The 22,275-nt window shown below is 38.6% G+C and overlaps 2 protein-coding genes across 2 annotated transcripts in view; one reads left to right on the forward strand and one right to left on the reverse strand.

Moving 5' to 3' along the window:
• Positions 1-4,354, forward strand: part of slc6a8 (solute carrier family 6 member 8) — a 42,752-nt gene extending 38,398 nt beyond the window's left edge. Inside the window, exon 13 of the mRNA XM_088331015.1 lies at positions 298-4,354. Coding sequence (XP_088187141.1) covers positions 298-432 — 135 coding nt within the window. The 3' untranslated portion in view covers positions 433-4,354. The remainder of the gene's footprint in view (positions 1-297) is intronic.
• Positions 4,355-6,209: 1,855 nt separating this feature from the next.
• On the reverse strand, positions 6,210-21,357 carry bcap31 (B cell receptor associated protein 31). The gene is made up of 8 exons (XM_088331016.1): positions 21,226-21,357; positions 18,845-18,938; positions 15,194-15,294; positions 14,961-15,105; positions 11,062-11,197; positions 8,944-9,070; positions 6,753-6,853; positions 6,210-6,590 (listed from the first exon to the last, which is right to left on the reverse strand). The coding sequence occupies exons 2-8, from the start codon at positions 18,934-18,936 to the stop codon at positions 6,564-6,566; spliced, it is 729 nt and encodes a 242-aa protein (XP_088187142.1). The 5' UTR covers positions 18,937-18,938; positions 21,226-21,357; the 3' UTR covers positions 6,210-6,563.
• Between the last annotated feature and the right edge of the window lie 918 nt (positions 21,358-22,275).

The following is a 22,275-nucleotide window of genomic DNA, read 5'->3' on the forward strand; positions in this document are numbered from 1 at the left end:
TTTTTATGGAGAGCAACAATTTTTCATTCATTTAATGTTTAAGTTTGTGTATTCTGGAATAATATTCCTGACTGTTTTGAAATCGTATTTATTCATGCTTTTTTTTTTAAAAAAAAAGGCAAATTTTAGTGTATTCAATAAATATTTATACTGTTCAGCCCGCGACCAAAGGTTTGGTTTGAGTTCTGGCCCTGTGTATAATTGAGTTTCACACCCCTGCCGTAGAGTGTAAAGGGGTCTATGAAAGAAGTTATTGGAAAAGGGACTGAAGAGGCAACCAACCTTCCTGTTTTGCAGCGTTGGGCTCATCTGACCACGCCGGTGTGGGGGAGCCACCACCTTGAGTACATGGCACCCGATGTCAAGCCGCTCAACTCGCTGTCGCCAACCAGCGATGAAAACAAAGTCATCATCTTTGAGAGCGTCATGTGACTCCAGCCACCCAACGTCAGCCTGCTCGCTCACTCGCACTTTATCACACTCGTCTTCCTGTCTGCCAAAATTCAAAACGTTGTGACTTGCCCCAAAAACTCTCCCCTCATTAGCCTGATGAGAAAAGACCAGCACAGGAAGACAAGAAGGGTCGTGCGCGTTGCCTTACGCTGTTGTCTTAATGCCAGTCAATGTTCACCAGCCAATCGAAAGGGCTTTTATTTTGATGATGCAAACAAGAAGTATGTCTAGTTTTCATGCAATATGTGACAAGTTTTTTTTCTTTGAGGTGCTGCTTTTATTTTGACTTTAACAATGACTAAAGGGAATTTTGCCACTGGTTTGAAGGAGACAACTTAAAGGTTTCGGGAAGTGGCAATACTTTGTGATTAAAATTTTGTGTTTACGCTCGATTCTAGGTAAACTCTAACATAACCGAGCAATGCCAATAATGTATATAGTAGGTTACAGAAGCATACCTGTCAACCGCAGAAAATTGCTTCTGATAAATTATTGCAATTTCCTTCATTAAGTAATAATAAACCTTATAAACCACAGAGACCGGATGGAAACATTTGTGGGCCTGGAGAGGGATGGGCGCCACAAGGATGTACTTGCCCAAGACACACCACAGGAAATAGTGCCCCTATACCCATGTGGTTAAGGCAGGCATGTACAAAGTCCAGCCCAAGGGCCATTTATGACCCGTGTTCAAATTTTTACTGGGCCGCGGCCTCTGTCATAAAATTAATAATATGTGGCCTCACTGGTCTGCCAGGAATGTTGACCACAGTATAAAATTAATTTGCACCTAAAGAAATTCTCCATTCCACCAGATGATGAAAGTAGACCTTTGGTCCTCTTCCCTTGGCTTTCTGTGAGAAATTTAGCCCACCCCTTTTCTGAGATGGCGATTGTAAACAAAAAAGGGAAAGTTGACTGTGCGGGCTACATCTTCCAAATTGTATTTTTTCACCAAAATAACTGCGTCTGATTAATTTGCCAAGAAACTGTGGATGTTTTCAAAAAATATAATATCAAGAGGCCCTTCCAGATTAAACATACTGACTACAAAAAGCCAACCTGAAACAAAAGCTGTGAAAAAGTGAAGGAACTGGAAACTGTTTTAATTGCACAGCAGCACTTTTTCACGAGACCCTGCGAGTCAAATGAAAATGCTACAAAGGCGAGCTACGAGGTTGCGACGCTAAACGCCAATCCCTGCAATATTTCACCGAAGGTGAATTTATTAAAGACTCTTCAAAGAATGACAGGCTGAATAGTTGGTCCTCACACATTTCCACGTCAGCAAATCTGGCCCGCTATCTGAAAAGTTTGAATACCCCTTGGTTAAAGGGATCAACCACAAAAAACCCAAAAACATTACAAACACAACGCGATACCTATTAACCATAGAATATGTAGAATACCGCGATATTTGTGATCTACGATGACGTGATCTGCTCCCAGTGACTGCAACCATCCTGATTACAGCTGAAATGCACAAGATGAGATCTGTTTGACAAAAAAACAAGTTTTTAAAAAATAAATAAATTCACGTACAAAAATTGTTTTTTGATGTACACAATTTGAAACAATCCCAAAAATAATAAAAGACAGGGAAAACATTAGTTGACAGGTATGCTGTAGTCTACTGTGGTATTTTTGACCCAAGGCCCACTTTTTAATAAATTCTTGAGGCACATCGTCCATCAAAAATGTTTTTAATTGATTCTAGCACAAGTTTGATGTTTTTTTAAATCTTAAATTTCCATGTTGCCTATATTGAAAGTATAAAGTTGTTTTTGTCATTTTTGGTTACTGTACCGCAGGAAGTAACATAGTTTATTCATTTGGGTTGATTATTACACTGTAGTTTTACCCTATTTTTAGGGTCGTTTTTAAAGTTTTAAGTCTTCAAGTATTTATTTTCCTTTTCATTTTCTTTTTTTTAAATAACAAAAATAACACTTCAAATGAGCTAAAAATATTTACCAGAAAACAAAAAATATTTTTTCTATGTTATAATGTTTTTTCTTTTTGTAAAATTATAAAATATGAGTTGAAATCAGCAAAATGATGTGCAAAACGTCTTACTACATATGATTGGTTTTCGCAGTACAATCTCGAACTGCTTCATCAAACAAAATTAGTTAATAAACATCCTCTACTACCTCATTAACGGATTCTTAGACTATATAAAGAAAATAAAAACATTAATCTGCTGCCACCTACTGATATGGATGAATGTTCCTGCTGATCACTGGAAGAAAGCAAAGAGAATAAATAATAGCGTGCAAGATAAAATTAGGAAATTTCCTGAAGCACACTAGTTAAAAACACTGGAATATGCAAAACCATTATAAACAATTAGACTTTAATTCAACATTTACTTCAAGCCTTAGTACAGTTCGAATGTTTTTTTTCTCTGAAAAGTTGCCTGCCCAGCCATAAACTTGCCTGCCCCATTTTTCACAACTGTAAACACAATAAGACGAATAATCGCAAAAAAAAAAAAAACATTGTTGCAAAGTATTAAGGATTGATAATCATAATATATAACAGAACAAGACTTTAAAATTAAGTTTATTATTAATTTTACTTATAACATTCATTGCATGTATATGGCATCGCTGTTTTCCATCTGCCATCAGTATGTACTTGTTAACTCCTCTTTCCACCATGCTTTTTTATAGGTAGCGTCATAAATCTTGTTGGCTTCTTTTGAATCTTTCTCCTGGGGCTGAGGTTTTTGCTTGATTCTTAATCACTTATCCATTTTTATTGTGTTCTCTGTGCGTCTACTTTGGAAAATGATATGCAAATGCACGAGCTTATAACCCTCTGGAAAGTCCGGAAGCACGATTCTTCTGATCGGCTGGCGAGTATGCAAATTGCTAAACGAACCAAAATTCCGAAATTTCCAAACCGAACGAAGATTTCGAAATCGGAATAGAGCAAACGTTTGATTTGAAAAAAAAAAAAAAAAAAAAAATCCTTCCCCCCCCACGAAAAAGATGTCGGCCACCCGGGCGGAGACGTTTTGTAAGTTGTACGCCCGACGTAAAAGATGCACGCCCCGGGCGTTGGGGCAGACCTTATTTCAGACACTGGTAATAGACGCTCTTCTTTTAATACATTGTAGCTCATCTTAGTAAATTCAATCAGCATTTTACTTAAACACGAACTGGAACTTGAGTTTAAAATGCACCACTTACCCAAATGTTTGTGACATTTACAATTTTTTTTGTGGCAACTGCTTATAAAAATTACAGACACCTTTCATTTGTCTCCTTCAAAACAGACTTTTTTTTGTCGAATGAATTTTAGTTATTAATGTTCAAAATGCAGACGTTTTAGTTTTTTGAAGATAACCCGCTAGTCTTTCGTGCAATTTTTGTAAACCGTCATCGCCAAAATGACAAAATGTACCAAATACAGATGACACAGTATCCACTTCCAATCGGTGAGCCGTCTTGCTCACATGCCTCCGGTCACCTTTGACTTCTACCAATAACTTTAGTAATGATATCATGTAGCAATTAGTTTTGTTTAACGGCAGACAAAAAACCAGCAAGAAAACATGGAAGTATGAACAAAAACATGCTTGAAATCCATGAAGATATGAAAGAAAATGTGAACTATGTTAATAATGGCGTTTTACTGTGAAAATGTTACTGTAAAAAAAGTGTGTTTAACCCTCTCTGAATTAAGAGATGGCAATAATATTGTTCGGGTGTGCTCATTGCCATAAAGTGTCAAAGCGGGAAGATAAGTCCCATAAAACTGCTTGTACCTCATTAGCTTAATGACTAGCAGTACCTTAAGGTGAAGTAACAAGAGGGTTAACCACAAAGATTTAAAAAAAAAACTGAGAAAATTGACACTAATATATTACAAAAATAAAAATATACAATAGTAACGTTTGAGTTTTGTGATTGTGAAACCAGTTATTAAATTATTTAGCTCATCAGCCAATGTACGATGGTCAACATTAACCAAATTTGAACAAAACTCAAGAGTGGTTGCCAGTTGAAAGCAGGACTTTACAGTCTTTTGCAAAAGTTTAGGCTCCCCTGATTATTTTCAAGATTTTTATTCATAAATTATTGCTTTTTCAGGTCAGCAATTTCGGTTGGATACAACATACCGCAGACAAACACAGTGTTTAAGTCTTTGGGTGTTCTGTGGGTTAAGTTTGACTGTTTTCGCCATCCTTTGCTTCTGACGATCTACGTTTTCTGGGCCTGACACTCCAGGCCTTAACTAGAACTGTGTTTCTCCCTTTTTTTTAATCCTTCCTCAAACCATCATGTAGTACAATCTTTGTTTACTGATATCATTTGACAGTTGTTTTGAGGCTCCTATGTTGCCACTCTTCAGTAAAGATGCAAAAATGAGAACTTGCAAATACCCCTTTTCATGTTTGAGATGAGCATGAACTAAAAAAAATGTGTTTCAATTATTAATGCCAAAGGTATTGAAATTAATTTAACAATCGTGCCTACTTTTGTTTGAGTAAACATTGCACACGATCTGTAAATCCTATAAACTTTATCACACCTTTGAAATATGTGTTAGCCTGCAACATCAGTGGTCACCAACTACCGGACCACACCAGAAAAATGGCTTATTTTTTGCTTATACCAAAACTGTTCAGGTATACACACACATTGTTCACCCAACAAAAAACCTCATAGTTTGGGTGCATATTATATCATGGTTTGACAGTAGTTCTTCACCGTAATTGAGTAATGATTAGGTGATGAATATAACTGTGCTTGTTTGCTTAGAATGAAATGGGAATTGTACCCGGATTGCGACAGTGATTGTGTCCAACCACTAGGATTCTAGATGACAAAGAAATCATTACATTTGATCTCAACATCACATTTTTATTCCTGGTGCCATGTTGTACAACATTGTAATGGAGCATTATGGGAAATAGTTCAACCGAAACAACGCTATACAACGTGGTACCGCAAGTAAAAAGTGATGCGATAAAATGCTTTCACCCCATCTCTTCTAGACCCTAGTGGTTTAGTGATTACACAATGGATTTGGGCTTATTATTAAAGATAATACTGGGCCTGTGCGCAGGAATATAGTCGGACATTAGAACAATCCATGTTGCAGAAAAGGTTACCGACCCGTGAGCTATATGATATACTTAACTAAAATTGCTGATCTAAACAGCCAATGATCTATGAAGGAAAATCTTGAAAATTATCAGGGGTGCCAAAATGTTTTCATACGATGGTATGCATATTAATCTTAACTCAATTCACACATCCGGATCATTTGTAGTATTTAATAGAGATGTTTTGGGAACATGGTATTAAACACGATTGTTTGTGCTTGGATTTAAAAACTGTACAAGCTAGAGGCAGACATGTTAACCACTCAGCAACTGTACACTAATAAACACCCTGCCATCTTCTCAAAAATAATTTTAGGTTTGCCAACGAAGGTGCATGGTCCGTCAGTAGCAAATGAGTCAGAACATCTTAGACTCTTGAGCAGTGAATGTTAAGAGACGAGTGATGCTTTATTTCCCAATATGGCGTCGTCTTCACCAGTAAGGTGGCCTCTGCCAAATATAACCCTGACTGACTCAGGATTTTAAGGAACAAGATACAGAAGGGGCGTTGGCTAAAAGAAAAAAGTGCTCTCTAAAAGAAGCCCAACAGCTGCCTTTCAACCCCAGACCTTGCCCCATCCCCCAAATCTCCTTCCAGCTACCATGTGCAAGTACAATGTATACAAACATACACAAGTTTGTGTAAAGTTCTGTATTGACAGTGGCATATTACAGGTTGTGTTAGCAGTTTCCATGACGACGTGACACTCAAGCCACACACAGCACACAAAATTGCCGCGTTAGCGAATAGGGCTAACACGTTTTGCTAGGAGCTACAAGAGAACCGGGAAAGTCAAACACTTGTCGAGTCTCTTTTCACCTACCCATGTCTTTTTTTTAACATTTGATAATGGGAATACAAGTTCTTACTTTAAAGTGATGAAAAAGAACAACAAGAAAACATTCCGTTTCTTTCAAGCGCCAACAGGAAGTGACATCACACCAGAGAACAGGCCCACCACCATGCAGTTGTAGTGCATCTTCTTGATCCTCAGTCAGACTTTTTGTCACCACTGGCCTGCAGACCCCCCCAAAAACGAACACATTAATTAATCATGTACTGCAGCCCGATGTAATGGAATGGAGGCGCATTACAAATAAAAATCTAGCAGCGTACACGAAAGGATCCTAAAGAACAATTGAAGGAGAGTTAAAGACAGATAACGGGAAGCGCTTGTACCAGTAATTTGCTGTGCTCGTCGAGCAATCTGTCGTACTCCACTGTCAAGTTGGCAGCTTGTTTCTTCATTGCTGAAACATCACCGTCACTCTTGCGGAGCGCTGAGGAAAACAAGTACTTTTTAGTGGATAAATTAGGACTGAACGACTAATCAACCGTCATTTAGCAAAAATCGGTGCTTGTTTGCCCTATTAATTAGTATGTAACATGCGCTAATGTATAACACGCACCCCTATTTTCTTTAAAATGTATACAAATTTGTGGCGGTGAGAGTGACAAGTTCTAACCAGTGTTACACCAAAAATGTACACGGGACATGAAAAGCCATCAGATTTCATCTCATCACACTATTGTCACTCACGGTACCAGAGACGAATGGCATAGTGGGAATACAGACGCTCCTTTACTTACAGTCGACTTACGAAAAAACCCTAGATACAAACATTTCTTTCGGGATGCTGAAAAATTTTCGGACATTACTGTAGTGCTTCTTACGGCTGCTACCGGCGTGTGGTGGCGCTGTGAGAGGTCACCCAGCATCCACCCTGAAGAAGAAATGCACTTCCTCTTCCTATGTGTCAACATTCTATACTGTATCTCCAAGAACCTTTCCTTTTTTCTGTTTAATATCTCATGCATCCATTCAATATAGTTGGTGTAAAGTTTAAAGAAGAGGCGAGCCGTTTCTTTTGAAATGAAAGTGGAATAAGAAAGCTTGATGCGGTTGAGAAAATGGTTGGATCGCTTTTTTCAGCCACTTTTTACCACAGAGGAAGACCTCTTGAAGTGCATCTTCCAAAAGTAAGTTAAACATACAAAATATAGCACTGAAACAACTTACGAACAAATTCAACATACGAATAATTGTCCGGAACTGATCTCGTTCGTAAGTAGGGCAGCATCTGTACTAGTGTGATAATGAGATCAACTCTACTGCCTTTCTATGTTATCTATCACTGGTGGTCTAGTAGTTGGGATTTTGCGTTCTCATTGCGCGATCCAGGTTAGAGTCCCGTTGCAACAATTTGTTTGTGGTCAGCAACTGATTAATCATTGCACAAATACGGTCGAACCTCTGGTATATTGCGCACCCTGAGTTTTGGCTAAAAAGATACATAACAAGCAACCCCAGTTATGCAGTTCCCCAAAATACTATTTGGCTGTTACGGCAGGCAATATTTGTACATGTCAAGTGTTAACAGTACTAGGAGCTTCCAAGTTAGCCAACAAGCACCCAGCTACCTTTCTACACATTTGAACTGTATTTTAGCAGGTGGGTGATTTCATACTACAGCCACAAATGAAAGCAACAACAAACTTTCCCTGACAGTGTGTTGGTGTGGGGTAAAGGTAAGATCGGGCCTATTAAAATAAATAAATACATTTTTTTTTTTAAAATCAACCCAACCCGGCCCAAGTAGCGAGTATATAAACCAGAACCCGCCCGAACCCGACGGATTAGCTGCCAAAGTAAATACGAGCTTCACCCCGGGTACTTCATTCAGCACCATGCTTTTCGGCTGAACTACACAGTTGAGGGTTTACTCGGGACCAAGTCCTTCAAATCAAGTGTGCACTGCTAGAGAAGTGCCAAAATGAACAATTTGTTGCCAAATTGCGCATCTCAGCGGGGTGCAGCAAATGAGAGTGAAACTGAACAAAATGGCACCGAATATAAAGTCAAATTATGCAGATTACAAGCTGCAAACAATGAAAGATTTAGACGAAAAGCAGAAAGATAGTTTGTAAAGTTTGTAAGCTTTTGGAAAGAAGAGGGGTGCAAGAAGCACGTCATTTACACAAACAGAGGAAAATTTATTTGGATTCGGTGATTTGCAGCTTAACTGATAATTTGGTAAGCAGTTTCTTTATCTAAATAAATACTTGAGTAAAAGTAAGTGCATGCTGTGTAGATCCTCCACGAAGGGAGAAAAATAAAATAAATATAAAACAGCAAGAGAGAAGCCCGACCGGCCCGATTTAATGATTGACATTCTAAGCCCAAGATCTTACCACTAGCGTGGGGGATGCCATGCAAACCAATGGTCAATTATTATGTGTGCTGTAGGAGAGGGCTACAGCTTTGCTATATGCCTCATCGATAGGTAATAATTAGACCGTTCTGCAGTCCTTAAAATATTTTTCTTTAATTCAAGCGTGTTCCTCATGAAGTCGTCAGCCACTTTCTCACCTTTTCGGGTGGCATCCAGTTCCTCCTTTAAGTTCGTCACTTCCTCCTTCAGAGTCTTGTTCTCTTCGTGGACTCCTACTCCTTTCTTGCCCTCTTTAGGCACTTCCAAGCCAGCTTCCCGGAGTTTCTGTCACAATAACAGTCTTTATTGTCGTTAACAATGTAGTCAACGGTAAAGCGATGTTTTCCACCACCACCACAGAGAGTAACCGGTGCTCAAACCAAACATTCCTATTGCGAGGTTGCTCCGTGATGTCATTGACCAAATGTGTCAAACTCATGGCTAATGTGGCCTACGAGACAATACTGAGAGAAGTACCAGAGAAAAATAAACTGCAATGACTTGCAGTTTTGAATACGTCCACTGGAAGTCGCCCAACCCAGGCACCACTCCCAAGCAATTGTAGCTGTATTTGCTGTCTACCATTATTCAACCAGAGAACATTGGAAAAAAAACACATCCTGCTTTTAGTTTACTCAAAATAAAAGTCGCGGATGCGCCATTTAAGGCAATGCAAAAAAATACTATTAAAAAAAAAAGCATATGGGTAGTTTAAAGAAGCTTACGTCCCATTTTCAGGAAAAGATCTTCATAAAAAATAAAAAGAAGAAAACCTTTTAAATCATTTAATCATGTAAATTAGTGTTTGTATGCTTGTTTTGTCACTTTCCAATCTGCATGAGTCTTCCCAAGTTAAATAAACTGTCGTGGAAATCAATTCAATTGTCGCTGTTTTTTTAAACAAATGCATAATAAATGAACTCTACGAGAGATTTAATTTTAGTGAAGGAAAAAATATATTGAGGACAAAAAACACAGAATAATCGTTCAATAATCAAATCTTACATCGCTGAATCATAATTTCATAATTTAATTGTGAGCCACTGAAAAGACCCCAAACCTTTTAACTAAAGAAAACTCTAAATTTAATTCTATAGTAATTAATTTACTAGTCCGACCCCTGTAAGAATGATTTGCTTAACACAATGGTCGGGAACCTATGGCCATATATGGCTCTTTTCATGAGTAAATACTGTATGGCTCGGAAAAAGTTTAACCGCAGCATGTTTCTCTGTGGTGTTGCAAAGTTGGGGATTTGGATTCCGAATTTGGTACTGAATTCTGTATATATATAGAGGGCACTTTTTCAACTAGTTTACAGTCAGGGTCTCGCACCAACTTACCCCGTTTTGGCAGTAGGTCACCAAGAAATCCTTTAAGTTGTAGCTCATTAAATTATGTTTATTAAAAATTGAGATACTTCATGATGAAAACCCACAAACGAACTGTAAAAAGGTGAAAACGTCAGCTAACCACTCAAAGCAATTTGAGTGAGCAGTAGATGTTTGCACGCAGCGCAAGGCACTCCCTTGGTTCTCTCGCTCAGGCAGTCTGCGTCAAGGGTAAATACAACGATATTGTTCTGGTCGCAGTATTTTGTGACATTTTACATTTTGAAACCAGTATTTAACACAAAAATGTCGGTCAAAATGAGCTTCAACACTCTTAAGTAACTTAGGGAGGGAGACACATTTTATGTGGTGTATTATTGATATGGTATTCACGCCCTGACATGATTATTTTTTCTTAGTTTTGATCAAATTATCAAATGTCACATAGTTAAATAAAATGTGCAAAAAAATAGCTTTTGTTTAGAGAGTGGGTTAGGCTGTTTTGTCGAATTTTGTCATAAAATATAAGGTGTGGCTCTCTCGATTTGTTTTTATATGTTTTCATTTATGGCTCTTTGGGTCAAAAAGGTTCCCAACACCTGGTCTAACATATGCCCCCTGGGCGAAACGAGTTTGACACCCCTGTCAAAGACGGACAGAGAAGAGAAAGGTCTGTGAAGGCAGCACAGTGATTGCAGAGAGCAGCTGAATCAAACAGCTGACAACTTATCATGTTTGGCAACGGATCGCTTTCCCGCACTGACCCCATTGAAACGCTGCCCTGCCCACAAGGCACTCATCCACTTTTTGATTGGCCATTTTTATACAGCCCATTTCTACTAGTAACTGTCAAAGCCTACTCGTAGGCCATGTTCTGTTGTACCCCAACATCTTTAAACGTGTTGACGGCAATTTACGAAACGACCGGTACATAACTCCACTTACCGCTTGGAGCATTTCGTTTTCATCAATGAAGCTTTTTGCGGCAGTGCTGGCCCCCTCAGCTTGCTTCTTGAAGGCCTCGTTGGACGCCATCAGGGAGGCCTGCTGCGAAAGGAGAGTAGCCAGACGGCGCAGCAACCTGTGCACATGCAAACGTGATGGATTGTAGACACGAAAACAAAACGGTGGCAAACTTTGCTGCGGAAAAAGTGACTCGCTGAAGAGCAGTAAAAACTCCTCAAATAATCTTTAGAAAGTCACAGCGAAAGTTACTGTATTTATTTGTGTATAACGCAAATTTATTTTTGTTAACCTAAAAACAAATTTAAAAATTGTATTACGTATTATCGTATTTGCGCAATGATTGATCAGTTGGAAATATCGCTAACCACAATCGCAAAACATTTAATGTCATCACATGTTTTCATCCACAAGACACCTACAATCTATTCTTAGTAACAATATCCAAATAACTTGAGTGGAAGTTGTACAACAACTATGGTAATTCCTGATGCCTCATGTACAGAGGCGAGGCTCTCCTTCATTTCTTTCCTTGGTTTGCCCACACTGACACATAAATTAGAATTACTGTTTTTTTGCACAGACCAATATACTTTTCTAGTGTTATAAAATTTGATTTCAGTCTTTTTCATATTTTTTATGAAATATTGGTAACCTTTAGATGACGATTCAAAATGCGAAGAGGAAACGTTCTGAATATGCCGCCTGGTTTAAGCTCAAAGTTGCCAATCATGCTGAAATTCAGGGAAATCGGGCAGCTAGACGAAAACTCACTATACCGAATGTTCCTAAGATGGAGAATAAATAAAGATATAGATAAAACCCAAACAGTACAATGAGGGGAAACAAGTCTTTGGCGTAGCTGATGATGACTCGGACTTAAAATATTTTAAATGTTATTTTGGTTTTGTGTTCTTAGTTTACGTTTTCAATGAATGATTTTTACCATGGCCGAACTTATTTAACAACGTATGTCACTTGAAAAGCTTAGTTTGAGCCCAAAAATAACAAGAACATTTCATACAGATTTTTAATCAAAAATGAGGGATGCGCATTATACACAAATAAAAACAGTATTTTCATTTGCTTCAAATACTTATCACCAAATGCAAAACTTCAGTTCTTCTCTTTGGAAAAAGATTGTGTTTCTTTAGTTCACATTTTTATACAGCAATCATGTTATGACTGACAGGGGGCAATAGAACTTGAGGAGGCTGAATCCGTGAAATTTATGGATGGGTCTAGATCAGGTTCAACTGGCTTACAATTGACCCTTACTCATAATTAGATTCAGATCAACCTTAGACTAATTCAAAATTGAGTTGAAAATGAGACTATTTATCCATCTATCTATCTACCCTAGTCATATCCCTCGAGAGGGGTGACCGGCAGCAAGACAAACACATACACAAAAAACAAAGAAAATAAAAAAAGGAAAAAGTAGCAAAAACACACACAAATTTTTTGGGACCATGGCCAACTCAAAGGCCCTAAAACCCAAACAAGTTAAGCACCTCAGCACCCAAGTTGGTCATGCTTTCGTCCCTCCAGATGAAACGGGACACAAGAAAGCAGCCATGTCACTCGGGTCAGGGTGACACGACACACTCTTCTGTTCAACAGCAGGGCCACCAGCTTTCACTGGTTTACCCCTGCCGCATCATAGAGGTGCCCTGCCCATCCCTTAGAACACGTCCATACATCCCCACTATCCTTTTACAACACCTCTCTACTCATTCCTATCACCAACAAGAGATCTAGCTTCCAAATTAAGACTAAGGTTAAAAATTAGTTTAGATCAGGTTTACGAGGAATTACAATTGGGTTTAAATTCTTAGACAGCATCACTAATCAGTTTAGCTATTGAGATAGAGCTACAAATGAGTTTAGATCTTCATAACAAATGAGTTGACATCGGGTTTAAATTAAGCGAGTAAAGTCGAAGTACGTGCTTGGACAACTCTTATTGCACTGCATACTAAAAGTTGCGCGGGTGGTTAACTTATATTTAGAAACACACACACCGAGCTCGTGGTCCTGCCACGCGGTGTTGATGATGTAAATGTAACCTGACCGAACTAGCTGTCATTCATGGAGAGTAACAGACGATACGAGAAAGGAGTAAGGGACGCTCCGGGTCATGTTCATAAAGGAGATGAATAGAAGAGGGAGGAAGTGAGTCAGAGTCACTTGGACTCAGGGTGTCCAAATAAGGCAGCGGGGTCACAGACAGTCCGGAAATATCCGATCAGCTGCCAACACTTTCCGCTAACATGTATCCCCAGTTGGAAATCCACCAGCGACTGGTCACTGGCCTTTAAAATGCAGCTTGTGAGTGTGTGCACACATTACCCCCTGCTGGACACTTAACTTGGGTGGTCTATGTTTGAGGTACTAAGTATTAATAACAGTCAGTGGAGATGTGTGTTCATGTGAGCATGAGAGGAAGCAAAAAAAGGTCTATCAGATAATGTGTACAAGTAAATAAATACTAATACTTAGCTAAGAAGTTGCAGTTTATTTCATGTGAGTTCAGGTGAAGTTAGTCTTTATAGATAGTTTTCAGACAGTGTTTGGATCCTTATTTCGATTTAGTTTGGATACTCTTTGGACCATGATGAATTACTTGACTGTCATTCAAAAGGGTTATGTACGAGTTTTTCTTTCCTTAATATTATATAGGTATAGATCTGATTCAGGCTGCACTTAGATCAGGTTTTAATCAATCATAGATGTACATTTCAGATTATTTGGCAAATGAGTTCTGATGATGGTTCTAGAGTAAATCATTGTTTTTTGTTTGAAAAAAAAGTTTGGATTCCGTTTCAAAAAAAGGTTGCGATCAGGCTGTACTTAGATTTGGTTTAGACCGAATTAGGATTTGACTTGGAAAATCCCTTTATGCTTTAGACAGCGCTTAAGTATAAATTTCAGGCAGGCGTAGTTTAGGTGGACAGACATTCAAATGAAGTAGGATCAGTTTTGGATTGTTTTTGGATCACATTTCAACAGTTTATACAAAATGGATTTGGTTTAGACTGCGATTAGATCAGATATAGAAAAAAAAATCAGATGTAGTTTACCTTAATTGTAAACCACTTTTATAATGAGTTCAGATCGTGTTTAGAGTATTTATTTTCTGTCGACAAGAAATAAACCAAGTTTCAAAGAAGTCTAGCTCAGGTTTTAAATGTACTCTGATCTTGTCTGGACAGAATTTAAATGTTATTTTGATGGTCACTCCAATGAGTTTAGATCAGGTTTGGATTGGATCCACCATGTATCATATGAGTGTAAATCTGGTTAGAATTGTATTGATATCATGTTTAACCAGTTTCCGGGTATATCTCAAGCCCCTTTTCCAAAATACTGGGTTGCACCTCGCCACACTACTAGACGTCAGTGTCATAACAAACCATAAACTATGGAGAAAAGGGACTGATTGCAATACAGGGGTGAGAAGTTGTCTTTTTCGGTTATTGTCATTGGTGGTTGCCAAGATTGTGGAAAACTGTAAATATGGTTTGGAATGAAAGTTTAAAAAGGTCAGGTTCCTAACCCCTGGTATAGTGACTAGGGGTTGGAAAGCCAAACTTGAACCATAATGGATGGAAAAACAACACAAAAATACGCATAGTTCAAGAGCTGTAAAACAAATTAAACGCCTTGTAAAAACGTGTTTTTAAATTAAAAGATCAGGTTTTGAATAAACTTTGATCTTGTTTAGACCCAAATAATATGGAATTTGGACGGTTTGTTTTTGTAAGACCTGGTTAAAACGTAATTCAGAATTCAAAATAAGTTTTGTTTGGTTTGCGTTTGTAGATTGACAATGTAACAAGTCAGGACAATCAAGCTGGATTGTGTGTGATCAATCTCACAGGCAAAGAAGGAGTGCAAATCCGGCGATGTAAAGATTCCTCTGAGCTCGGAAGAGTTTCATGTGAATGTGTTCGATGGCGGTGGGGTTGTTAGTCAAGTCCACTTTCTCTGTGACGCTGTACTTGCTAACCTCGCGGAAGGCGTCTGCACAAGACAACAAACGAATCCAAACAGGGTTCGACACACAACAAATTCACTTGCGCAAACTCATAAGCAAAAAGAGGAGACTCACCAATAAGCAGGAAGACTAGGATGGCCATAGCCACCATAAAAGAAGTATTGCCATATAAGGCGATGGTTTGGATCAGACGAGACCTGAAGAGACTGCTCCACCTGATCACACATGCGTGCAGAAGCACAGACACGGATAATTATGTGAGGCACAAATATAAGTTACACCGAAAAGTCAATTTTAGATTTTAAAATGTTTAAAAAGATTTTATATATTATGTCTCCCTTGCCAATATCAAGATGAGTACAAATAGCCCTTACTTTTCAACGATTACTGATCCCATCAAATGTAATCTTTTCTTCCGATTTATTAGATTTTAAAATGTTTAAAAAGATTTTCTACATTATGTCTCCCTTGCCAATATCAAGAGTACAAAGAGCCCTTACTTTTCAACGATTACTGCGCCCATCAAATGTACCGTATTTTCCGCACTATAAGGCGCACCTAAAAGTCTTATTTTTTTTCAAAAGCTGACCATGCGCCTTATAATACAGTGCGCCTTATATATGGCTCAATATTAAATCGCAAGGTCTCGCAACTTACGCAACAGCCGCCGACTCGATTTTCCCCCGAACGTGGAGTAGTCCGCGGTGTATGCTGGGCTTTATATACCGGCGTTTCATTGGCTAACCAATGTGTCAATCATCGTTTGAATCAATCGCTATTGGCTAAAGTTATTCGGAGCCTCGGATAGGCTAGAGGGCCGAAACAAACCCTGCAATTGGCCGAAAAAGATGTGTCATTCATCCGTTAAATCGGTCGCTATTGGCTGAAGTTATTCGGAGCCTCGGATTGGCTAGAAGGCCAAAACAAACCCTGCAAGTGGCCGAAAAAGATGTGTCAATCATCCATTAAATCTTTCGCTATTGGCTGAAGTTATTCGGAGCCTCGGATTGGCTAGAGGGCCAAAACAAACCCTGCAATTGGCCGAAAAAGATGACTGAATAGCAAGCTTGCTAAACTACGCCATAAAGAAACATGTTTCATTAGTCTGTATTTGTAAATATTTTACTCTCCTGGATTTACTACACTCACGGTTGTAAGAAGACCATGATTGCGTATCATTATTGAGTGTGAGAACTTAGGTGAGCTACGCGGCTTTATATTTTCCCGGTATCTTGTTTTAGAACGATCTTGATGTTGCTGTGATGAGTTGAGTGAATTAAACTCAATTCCAAGTGTTTATTGTCATATGAACAGTAAAGTTTCGAGCGAAAAAGAAAATAGAAACTAAGGAATAGTTGGCATTTCTTGAATCCTAAGACTTTAACGTTCCGAATGATATTTGAAACGATGCATTTGAGTGACATCGTGCGGACACCGCAACGGCACGTGTCTACGACACGTATTTGCTTCTTTGCAAGCTTTGGGAATGTTAAGGGGGTAATCAGTTTGACTGAATCATCTGACTGTTTTGTCGACGTTCCCATTGTAGCGCCTTATAATCGGGTGCGCCTTATCTATGGAAGATATAGGACCAAAAACTATTTTTTGGGGGTGCGCCCTATAACCCGGTGCGCCCTATAGTGCGGAAAATACGGTAATCTTTTCTTCCGAATTAAGAACCACCCCCACACACACAGTTTTTCGAGGAAAAGAGTGGCTCCATGCACTACTTTTAAACGGTGCAGTGGCATTTTAAGTAAGAGCAGACCAAAATCATTAAGTTGATTCATTAATTTATTTTCCAATGGATAGTGCTCACGAAGGTCGCCTGAGTGCAAACCCATCTCAGCTGACATCGGACAGTGAGAGGAGACAACCTTAACTAGTTGCCAAGCTAACACGGCGAGTAATTTTGTGACCAGTTGAATTTTACTAATCCATCCATTTTCTGTACAGCTAATCCTCACTACGGTCGTGGGGATACTGGAGCCCATCCAAGCCATTTTCGGTTAATAGGCAGGAGACACCCTAAACTGATTGTTAGCCAGGCGCAGGGCACACAGAGACAACCATTCACATGCTCACTGATACTTAGAAACAATTCAGACCAACCACTTTATACACGTTTTTGGAAATTGAAAACCCACGCAGCAATGGGGAAAACACGCAAGCCAGGCAAAGAGAAGACGGTCGCTAGAATTGAACCCGGGACCTCTGAACTGTGAGGTGTACTAACCAGTCTGCTAACATGTCGCCCCGATCTTAGTGATTATAATGGTAATTAGAAAAATACAAGTAAATCAAATTCATAATGAATCATATCATAATTTCTGAATAATCGTGTTACCATCATTGTGAATAGAGTCAGAGACACAGGTTACTTAAAAACGTGTGACCGGTATGCCGCTGCTATTTTAAGTAACTAAAGCTTTCACGTCCAACTTTGGTATATAAAGTACGAGTGGTCTAACTGCTAAATCTATCTCAGGGTGCAGTCTTAAAAAATTTTCCCATGTCAATTCAACACTCAACAGTGCAATATGTGATAGACTGACCAGAATGGGAAGAGGCAGTTATTGTTGTTTACAACATCAAACTTGGTTACATTGGGGTAGTTACCTATTTCACTGATGTAAAAACATAACTTTAAGGTGGCATTGGGATGACTGGTTAGCTCGTTAACCTCACAGTTCGAGTTTAATTCCAGCTGTTGGCCTGTGAAGTTTGACTGTTCTCCCAGTGCCTGATTGTGTTTTTGCCAGTCACCTACATTCAAAAGCATGCATGGCAGGTTGGGTGGCAGGTCCAAATTGTCCCTAGGTATGAGTGAGCATCTGTATGGTTGTTCATCTCTTTGAGCCCTGCGATTGGGTTGAAGCCTTCCAGGATGTCTACTGCGATTTGTCCAAAGACAGCTGGAATGGGCTGCAGCATCAATGTGACCCTACTGAGGACAAGGAATAAATGAACATTTAGAATACGATAGAATTGCCTTTATTGAGGTCTTCAGTCAATAGAAAATTTCATTCTCAATTGTTAACTAAACATTATGGGATGAAGTCATCTTGTCACAGCTTTGCCTCGTAGGAGAGTGACGTCACAACTTGCGTAGGACTGAAGTCCACATTGATTGAGCGGCACAACGGAGGACAAATAAGAATTTGCATTTTTACTTTGAGATATAGTGATTATTCTGAGTTTACTTCAAGTTTGTTGTAGTCATTGTGCTGGTGACAAAATGCTATCACCTTATAAAAAACAGTCAAAATACATTGACACAAAAACTTTTGGGAGTTACATTGCGTTTAAAAAGAATGTGTTTTTTGATATTTGAAACATAGAAAGAGCCGACTGTTTCCATTTAATATATCTATTATTTTATATGTATTTATATTTTAAATGTCATTTAAGAAATCAAAGAAGGCAACTTTGTTTTGAAATAGATTTTAATCACTTTGATGCTAGAAATGCATTTCCATTTTTAAAATAACTGTGGCAACAGTAATACTGATTATAAACAAGGGGAAAGCAAAGCAAAGTATTGTGGATTGGAATCACCAAATCATTACTTAATGTTGCTGAAATGTATACTTAATGGGGCCTTGACATGTATCGTAATTGTAGTTAATCATAATTAGAGTAAATTGCAGTGTATTCTTTTATTTATACATAAAACAAAACAACTGAAATATATTAGATTCACGAGAGTTTCTGGCTAAAACCAATTGGAGAAAAATCATGTTGCGTTAGAAGTGGAACTCACACCTCTTAGCAGAAATGAATGGAATGCAGAGGAGAAGAACCAAGAAGACTTCCACATACAAGAAAGTGGCCACGGCAGTCCACTGGAGACTCATCACTACAACACAAACACAATCTATCATTAACTTTACATAGTCATCAACACGGTTGTGTAATACAAAGCGGAATACAGGCTACATTTAATCTAATCACACTGGAACCACAGCATCTGTAAACAAGAACTCACAGGCTCAGAGAGTTTCTTCCCTGGGGCCATAACAAGCGCACAACACTGTGAATAAAATCTCTTTCCTTGGTTTGGGATAATGAGTGTTCATATTTTTTTTCTCTCAAAATTAAATTGTGCCAGTCGCTTGGCAAATTAGGCAAAAGCATATGTTTCAGATTTCGGTGAAAAAAAATACTATAATTTACGCTTGTCAACTTTCCTTTTTTAGTTAAAGTCGCCATGTTGGGAATGTGGATGGCTAAAATTCTCACAGAAGGCCAAGGCAAATTTTTGTACAGATGTATTTTATACCGCGGTCAACGTAACTGGTGGGCCACATAATCATTTTATGACTGAGGAAGGGGTCAGTAAAAAATTGATTACGGGCCGTGACTGGCCCTCAGCCCGGACTTTTGGACATGCCTTGCTTACATATTAAACTATCATTTTAACATCCAACGACATCATACCGTGTCTGGTGGACCCATCCAATATGGCCAACTATTGACATTCTGGGGTCAAGTCATGCTTTTTTTGTAAAGCCCTTAATCACAAAGGTCTCAAAGGGCTGCACAAACTACCCACTTCACATAAAAAAGTTATGAAAACTTCAGAACGACTTTCTGTTATTGCCATTCTCTAACATTTATCTCTGGTACGTGGTTAAAAAAAAGTGTGATAATGAGATGATATCGACTGTCTTTTTGTAAGTCATCTATATCACTGGCAGTCTAGCGCTTAAAATTTGTGAGTGTGCATGACATCTCGCAAAAACTACCAATAGAAAGCTGACATATAATAATAATAATAATAATAATTTCCTTGTATTGTCATTCTGTGTAACAATGTACACAGAACGAAATGTCGATTGCACCTGACCCGTTGTAGCGAGCCGATGCAGCCGCAGCCAACAGAGGGCGCCGCCGACCACTTTTTAAGTCTTAGGACTGACTCGGCCGGGGCGCGAACCACCGACCTCCCAGTCTCAAAGCGGGCGCCTACCATCTAGGCTACTGAGCTGGATATCTGCCCACCATTAGCTGTCACGGATACAGTACTTGAAAACCAAAAATCGTAACCGCACAAGGCGGGCCAAAAAAGAAAACTCACTTTTAGAGCCACATTACTTTGTTGAATTCTGTGAGTGACATAAATTAAATAATCTTTTATCTAAATTTAATGCAGAAACAATGTCGCTCACGGGATGGTGTAATAGTCCAGTGTTTTTCAAACCTTTTTGAACCAAGGAACACTTTCATTTAGAAAAAAGTTCCAAGGCACACCGTCCATCGAAAATGAAGTTATGTCAAATATTTCACTGTACCACCTCATATGCAGGTAGTTAGTACATAAAAAGTAAATAATACTTAAAAAAAATCTCATCTCATTAGCTGCACCGCTTATCCTCAGTAGGGTCGCGGGGGTGCTGATGTGCTTTATTTGTTTTTCTTTTTTACAGTGCAATCTTAAACCGCTTTGTTAAATAAATTAAGTTATTAAATTTACTGTGCTACCTCATGAGCAGATAATTAGTATATAAAAAAGTATATAAAATCTACTGCCACCTACGGATATGGATGACTATTACAGTTCCTTGTTTGAAAACAGCAAAAATACTGAATAATGGCCAGATTTTTTGGAAAGATAAAATTGGGAAAATTCCAGCGACACACTAGACAAGGTCTCAAGGCACACTGGTTGAAAAACACTAATAGTCTGTGGTTTACAATCATCTGTGGTCTGTGTAGCCCCTTTGAGACTCCTTGTGATTAAGGGCTATAGAAAAACAATGCAGACTGGTCACTGAGTGTAGTTTGTGTTATTCCTTGTGCCGTTTAGCACTCGTTTTCGGTTGTACTACACAGCATAGAGACATCCACATACAAACCGTCCCTTGAATAAAGCCAACAGCAGCAAGTAGTCAGTTAAGTAATCATATTATGATTAAAGAACAAATAAACGCCTTCTTATTGTTCCATTATACATTCAACTGCAGCGTAACATAAACTATCTTGTCAAGACTAAGAAAAGGTTTTAAAATATGTACAAACAATAACACAAGAACTAGGCGCGTAGGAATTTTGGAAGGCCTTCAATTAATAATGAGAAAAAAATTTGACTCAAGAACAAAAATATAGTTGATGAAAACCATGGGAATAAAATCCGTAACACTCACCTGCAGCTAAAACGCACCACTAAAAGACGAAATTATGAAGCAAATGTTAGAATGTTTTGTGACGCTGCAAACTCTTTCTATTTCCGGGGGAAATGCCAGCTCAACTGACAAACGCCGGGTGATTGGTTAGCTACATCAGAAGGGGCGTGGCTATATACGACATTCGTTTTACGCAACAGAATAAATGCGTTTTCTTGGTGCAACCCAATGCATATTTATGATTGACCACTTATATTTGCAAAAATTTTTGATGAACAAATTTATTTTTTGTTTTATTTTTCAAACGTTACAAGTGAGAAGCTTTTGGTTCCAATTTGACTCGGGTTTGCAGTTTGTATAATGTCCAGCAGAGGGGATTATAGTCCACCCCTTTCTAGTCAAGTCACATTTATTGGCAGGGGTTGGCAACACAACATTTTGAAACAGAGGACGAAAAACAATATTACTCGAGCTGCAAAATATTAAAAGCGTCATAAAAATATATTTTTATATTAAAAGAAAGGGTTATCCATTCATTAATTCTATATTTAATACATTTTATAAAGAAGACTTTTACACAATAAGTACAGAAATGTTTGAAAATGTAAAAAGAAAGGGGATGGAAATATATATGTGTAACCGCGGTGTACCTGTCCCACCAAAGATCCACATTCGCGCTGGACTGGATGATGAGGTTTTTATTACAGGTGCTGCAAATGAATGAGTCACAACACAACACGTGGTAAGCTTCTCTGCTGGCTTTGATCTCTATAAGGGGAATTAGCATTTTAGCACAACATGCAACGTCCGGCAAAACTAACATAAAAGGCGACAGAAACAAAACAAAAATAAATCCAAACTGCTTGACAACATCAATCACATTACTGTGCATGCTGAGAGATTTGTCGGCTGTGGTTTTAATGTTTAAAATTAACTTTTTGCGGAGCACCAAAAGATCGTGTCTTACCATTGGAAGCTCGTTGTAGACTGCCAAGAAACCCCACCTTCCTGTCGCAAAGTCTAAAGCCAAACCAAACCTTACCACATACCAGCAGGTGGCACTGTTGGACT

This window comes from Urocampus carinirostris, chromosome 3, assembly GCF_059441175.1.
Source record: "Urocampus carinirostris isolate Australia breed hairy pipefish chromosome 3, RoL_Ucar_1.0, whole genome shotgun sequence".
Taxonomy (NCBI): domain Eukaryota; kingdom Metazoa; phylum Chordata; class Actinopteri; order Syngnathiformes; family Syngnathidae; genus Urocampus; species Urocampus carinirostris.